This window comes from Aethalodelphis obliquidens, unplaced genomic scaffold (genome assembly GCF_003676395.1).
Source record: "Aethalodelphis obliquidens isolate GAN/ISIS:26980383/991018 unplaced genomic scaffold, ASM367639v1 scaffold2, whole genome shotgun sequence".
NCBI lineage: Eukaryota > Metazoa > Chordata > Mammalia > Artiodactyla > Delphinidae > Aethalodelphis > Aethalodelphis obliquidens.
The window spans coordinates 654830-659563 of record NW_020837946.1 but is presented as its reverse complement, the minus strand read 5'-3'; the positions used below and the strand labels follow the sequence as shown (position 1 = coordinate 659563).

Genomic DNA, 4734 nt, shown 5'->3' with positions numbered 1-4734 from the left:
GACAAGGCACCTCCTCTGGGCCGGCCCCACACGGGCGGCTGGGGACCCACGGAGGAGGAGGAGGATGGCCCCGGCCGCAGGGCACGCCCTCAGAGCCCTCTCCTCGTGGCCAGGCCACCTCCGGGGGGATCGGGGCCGTGGGCTGAGACGCCCGCCCCGCTTGGCGCTTTAAGAGCCGCCTAATTTGCATGGCCCGGCCCGGCCCCGCCCAGGCCCGAGTGACCGCCCGGTTGGATATTTAAATCGCGGCCGTAGGGGCGGGTCCGGCTCCGAACGCGGTCCCGCCCGGCGCCTTCCTCCGCGAGAGGCGACCGGAGCACGGCCCGGCCGAGCGGCAGCGGGACTCCGAAGTCCACCAACGGCGCGGCCGCGCTCCCCGCACGCCCGGCCGGCCGGCCCTGCGGGCCACTCCCGACCGCGGCCTCGCTCCTGCCCCGCGGTGACCGCAAGCCCCCCTGCGGCCCCTCCTCGTCGCCTGTCCGTCCCCGCTGTCTTCGCTGTGTCCCCCGCTCCGTCCTTCTCTGTCCCCGTTCCGTCCCGCTGTGTCCCTCGCTCCGTCCCCGCCCGCCGACCCCCGGCGATGCCGCGCGGCGCCACCTGGGCGCTGCTCTTGGCCGCGGCCCTGGGGCTCGGGGCGCGCGGCGTGCGCGGCGCTGTGGCCCTAGCCGACTTCTACCCATTCGGCGCGGAGCGCGGCGACGCCGTCACCCCCAAGCAGGACGACGGCGGCTCCGGGCTGCGGCCGCTCTCCGTGCCCTTTCCGTTCTTCGGCGCCGAGCACTCCGGCCTCTACGTGAGTAACCCGAGCCCGCGGGGGGCGCCAGGGGGGTGCTGCGCCCCAGCCGCTGCCCGCCGCCCCGAGTCCCGCCGCCGCCGCCAGCAACTTGGCACCGTGGCGGCCAGAGGTGGAATGAGGACAGTGCTTCCTCCCTCCGGCGGCCAAGGCCGGACAGCGGCCCGCGGGAGCGGCGGGCGGGGTTGGGGGCCCGAGCTGCGGCCCCGCCACCTTGGCGAGTGGAGCGGGGCGCGCCCGGCCCTGGCCCCTGCTCCTGTCGGACCGCCTGGGGCTTGGGCTGCGGGCACTGAGCCGTGTGCCCCTGCTGGGCCCAGCGCAGCGGGGTGAGGGGAGGCCTGCCCCGTCCCGCCCCGTCCCGGTTCCTTCACAGACAGCAGTGTAACAGCAGGCGGCTGCTTCCTGGGTCCTCAGTTTCCCGAGTGGGGCTCCTGGCCCCTTCAGTTCCTCACTTGGCCTGCCGAGGTCTCAGCTCCTCCCAGGGCCACATGGGCCCCGCCCCCAGTTGACACCTGAGGCCCACTTGCTGGAGGCTGGGACGCGCCCAGACTTTCAGAGGTGCTGTGCGAGACTCAGCAAGCTGGTCGTCTCTGAGCCGCCCTTTCCCTCTTCCTCTCCTCCTGAGCCTGGAGGCTGGCCACTCAGGCCCAGACCTTCAAACAGGACTCCCAGAGGGAGCTCAGGAGAGCTGGGACAGTTCAGGCTTAAGGACAGCAGAACCCCCCCGGGGGGACCCGGGGCCACTGAGGAAATGCAATGTCACGCCTCATTGCTGCATCGAGCATTTACTGGGGGGCACCGTGCGCTGTCCTCTGAATCCCAGCTAGAAAAGTGCCGGCACCCTGTACCTCCAACACCATCGCCCCGCCCTCTGTCACTTCCAGCACCACCTCCACCTCCCCCCTCCACCGCCCATCAGCACCACTGCCTGCACTGCCAGCTCCCCCATCAGCCCTGTCACCTCCCCCATCAACACTGCCTCTCTCCACTCGACCCCAGCGCGGCTGCCAGCATCACTAGCTACCCTCCCACCACAGCCCTTCCATCGCCAGAGGTGGGAGGGGCAGCCGTTCTCTCTGTAGGTGCCACCCAGTGCACGTTCCTCCGGGCCAGGACTTGGACGGAGGGGCAGGACTGACTTCCGGAAGTATGGGGCTGGGGGCAGAGCTGTGCTCAGGGTCTTTGGGAGCCAGGGAGGCCCATGCATCCTAGAAGGGGGAAAATTCACGTTGGCATCGTCTTAACAGAGCCTCTGTCCAAATGCTCCTTGAACCTTCGGGCCAGGCGCAACCTCCTCACTCCAAGTCACAGGTGAAAATATTATTAAAACGGCTGACCCTCTTAACAGCCTCACCAAAACCGTCTCCCCCTGCCAAAGCAACCGGGAGACGTGGTTCTGAAGTGGAGATGTGCTAGCGAAACAGACGGTTTCACCAGCGCGTGGTTCCTCCAAAACCTGTGTCTCCACGAGAGCTCTTTCCTGAAAAAGCTGTCGTCTGACAAACACCTGCCCGTGGCGACGTAGGGAGCCCACTTCACCTCTCTTCGCTCCGTAGGAAAGACAGTGGAAACCTTGAGGGCCCCGGACACCTTGCCTGAAATAATGGCCGGGGCTCTGTGGTCAAGGAGGGAGCAGGGCAGCGGGTCAGAAAGGAGGCCGGTTAGAGAAGAGAAGGCATTTATTCCGAAGCAAGTGGGTCAGACTGGTGCCTCCCAGCTCGCGCAGCTGAGACAGTGCTTCTCTGCATGCCCCTGTCTCTGACCCTCGTCCAGCCGGGCGCGGCGTCAGCCAGCCCTGAGCCCAGGTGCCTGCATCCGGCCGAGTGAGGGTCCTCCAGGGCTGGACACCCCGGCCCGATGCCTGGCAAAGAGCAGGCTTGTGGAGTGAATGGACACACGGGTGAGTGAATGGAGGCCTCGCCGTGACCCTGCGTGAAGATCAGTGCTTTCTGATCAGAATCGACCCCGGCAAGGACTCGGTCCTGCCGCGTGCGCGGTGGCCTCCTTTCTAGAAAGCCCCGTCGTTTTGCTTCTTTCTCACGCCGTAGCAGCCGTATGTGGTGACTTGTAAGGCTCTGAAAATTGTTGAGAGTCCCTTCTGAACACAAACCAGGCCGGCCCTGCTGGTGGGCATGGAGCGCGGCAGCTGAGAGGGAACCTTCTTGCAGGGAAAAAAGCTGGACAAGTTCACAGGTAGAGATGGCAGCTGTGCTGTGGCCTGCAGGCCCGGCCGAGGCGCAGCGTCCGCGCGGGGCAGCCATGGGGACTGAGAGGCCGTGAGTGGCCAGCGGTGGTGAGGAGCCCCCGTGTCCCCCCAGAAGGGTGAGGCCTGGGGGCTGCGGAGGAAGGTCTTGGTTTATTTGGCATCAGGAGCCCCAAGTGGCAACCTCAGGGAGCACTTCTGCTCCTTCATCGGGGAAGGAGTGCCAGGTGGGCGGTGTCTGCGAAGGTGCTGGGCACGCTGAGAGGGTCCACACGTCTGTTACGAGGGTGCAGTGGCCGAGACGTGGGTGCGGGGTCTGCCGGCTGTGTCTCCAAGGCTGGGCTGCTGGGGGTGATGCACAGGGGGGTACCCACCTTGGCGTGCCTTCCATCCTTCCCCTGCAGAGCCCCTTCCAGCCCCTGCTGGCCCCGCACGCACAGTGCTGTGACACCCTTGACCTCTGAATCTTGGGGACTCTTCCTTGTTCTGGTCTTTTGGAGCACCTTGGGGCCAGTCACGGAGAGCCCCGAGTGGGAAACGGGAAGGGTGTGGGCCCGGGGCGGGCAGTAGCACCTCCGAGCCTGGGGGAAGACGTGTTGACAGTTGATTTGACCTGAGCCCTGGCCAGCAGCCCCTCTCTCTAGTGTCCCAGGCAAGGCTGGCTCCACACCTGGTGTCTGCTTATCCGCTGGCATCCCCACCGGGGGCACAGTCCCCGCCCAGCCTCTCCCAGACCGCCCGCCCAGGGGAGGTCCGCAGGCGGCCCGGGACCGGTGGCTGGTCGGTTCCTCCGAGAACCCCAGCTTCCCCACCTGTGCAGCCTGTGGCACCCTGCCAACCAAGACAGTCCGCTGGCTGGCCACCAGCTCCGAGCCATCTGGAAAACCCACCCTGACCCACAGGACAAAACCAGTGAGATGGAGGCAGGCCTGGCAGTGGAGCTCGGCTTTTCTGACCTGAGGAAGCCCCCGCAGAAACGCATGAGCCCCCTGGCTGGGAGGAGAGGCCGCAGCCCCCAGGGGGCAGACAGGGTCCTGGGCAGGCCTCTCCCCACGCTCCCTTCCTGCTGGTACCTGGGGAGGAGCGGGGCACAGGCAAGGGGCTCGGAGGTGGAGGTGGAGGTGGGCAGGGGTCGAGGCAGGGTCCTGGGTGGCCTGGCAGCCCCACGTGGGGGGAGAGCGCCGGGGCGAGATCCAGGCTGGCCCCTCGGCCTGGACCTCCCGGCAGCCCGACGGAGGGCGGGCAGTGCAGTCCTCCCCGGCCCAGAGAGGAAAGTGGGCCTCAGATGCAGGCCCAGGGGCCTCAGGACTCCTGCGTCCCGCTGCCTCCTTGCTATTCCACCCCGGCCGTAGTGCGGCCCAGACAGAAGTCCTGCTTCCTCGGCCATCCTGGGAGCTCCCCTGAGACCCCGCCTCGTTCCCACGTGGTCAGAGCAGGCAGCTGGGCCTGCAGCCCTGCCTTGGAAATGCTCCCACTTCCCAGAGCGGCCACCCCGCCGGCCTGGGCGCGTGCGGCACCTCCTCGTGGGCCTCCGGCTCCTGGCCCTGCCGCTCCAGCCTGTCCGTGGGGTGGCCGAGGGAGCTTTGCCTTTCTCTCCTGCCCTTACCCAGCCCCCCTGGCCTTGGGGCTGGGCCCTGTGTACCTGTGCCCCCCATCCCCCGCCAGCACCCCTGGCCTTGGGGCTGGGCCCTGTGTACCTGTGCCCCGTGTACCTGTGCCTCCCGTCCCCCGCCAGCGC

The 4734-nt window shown here is 67.8% G+C and overlaps 1 protein-coding gene across 12 annotated transcripts in view; it reads left to right on the top strand.

Moving 5' to 3' along the window:
- Window positions 1–262: 262 nt before the first annotated feature.
- SNED1 (sushi, nidogen and EGF like domains 1) overlaps window positions 263–4734 on the top strand; it is an 89680-nt gene continuing 85208 nt past the window's right edge. For 7 of the 12 annotated variants that reach the window (XM_027116498.1, XM_027116469.1, XM_027116480.1 and 4 more), the window contains exon 1: window positions 264–793. In XM_027116498.1, coding sequence (XP_026972299.1) covers window positions 581–793 — 213 coding nt within the window. In that variant the 5' untranslated portion in view covers window positions 264–580. Of the gene's footprint in view, window positions 794–4734 lie in introns of all 12 variants that reach the window. The other 5 variants (XM_027116423.1, XM_027116414.1, XM_027116404.1 and 2 more) reach the window with 2 other exon arrangements.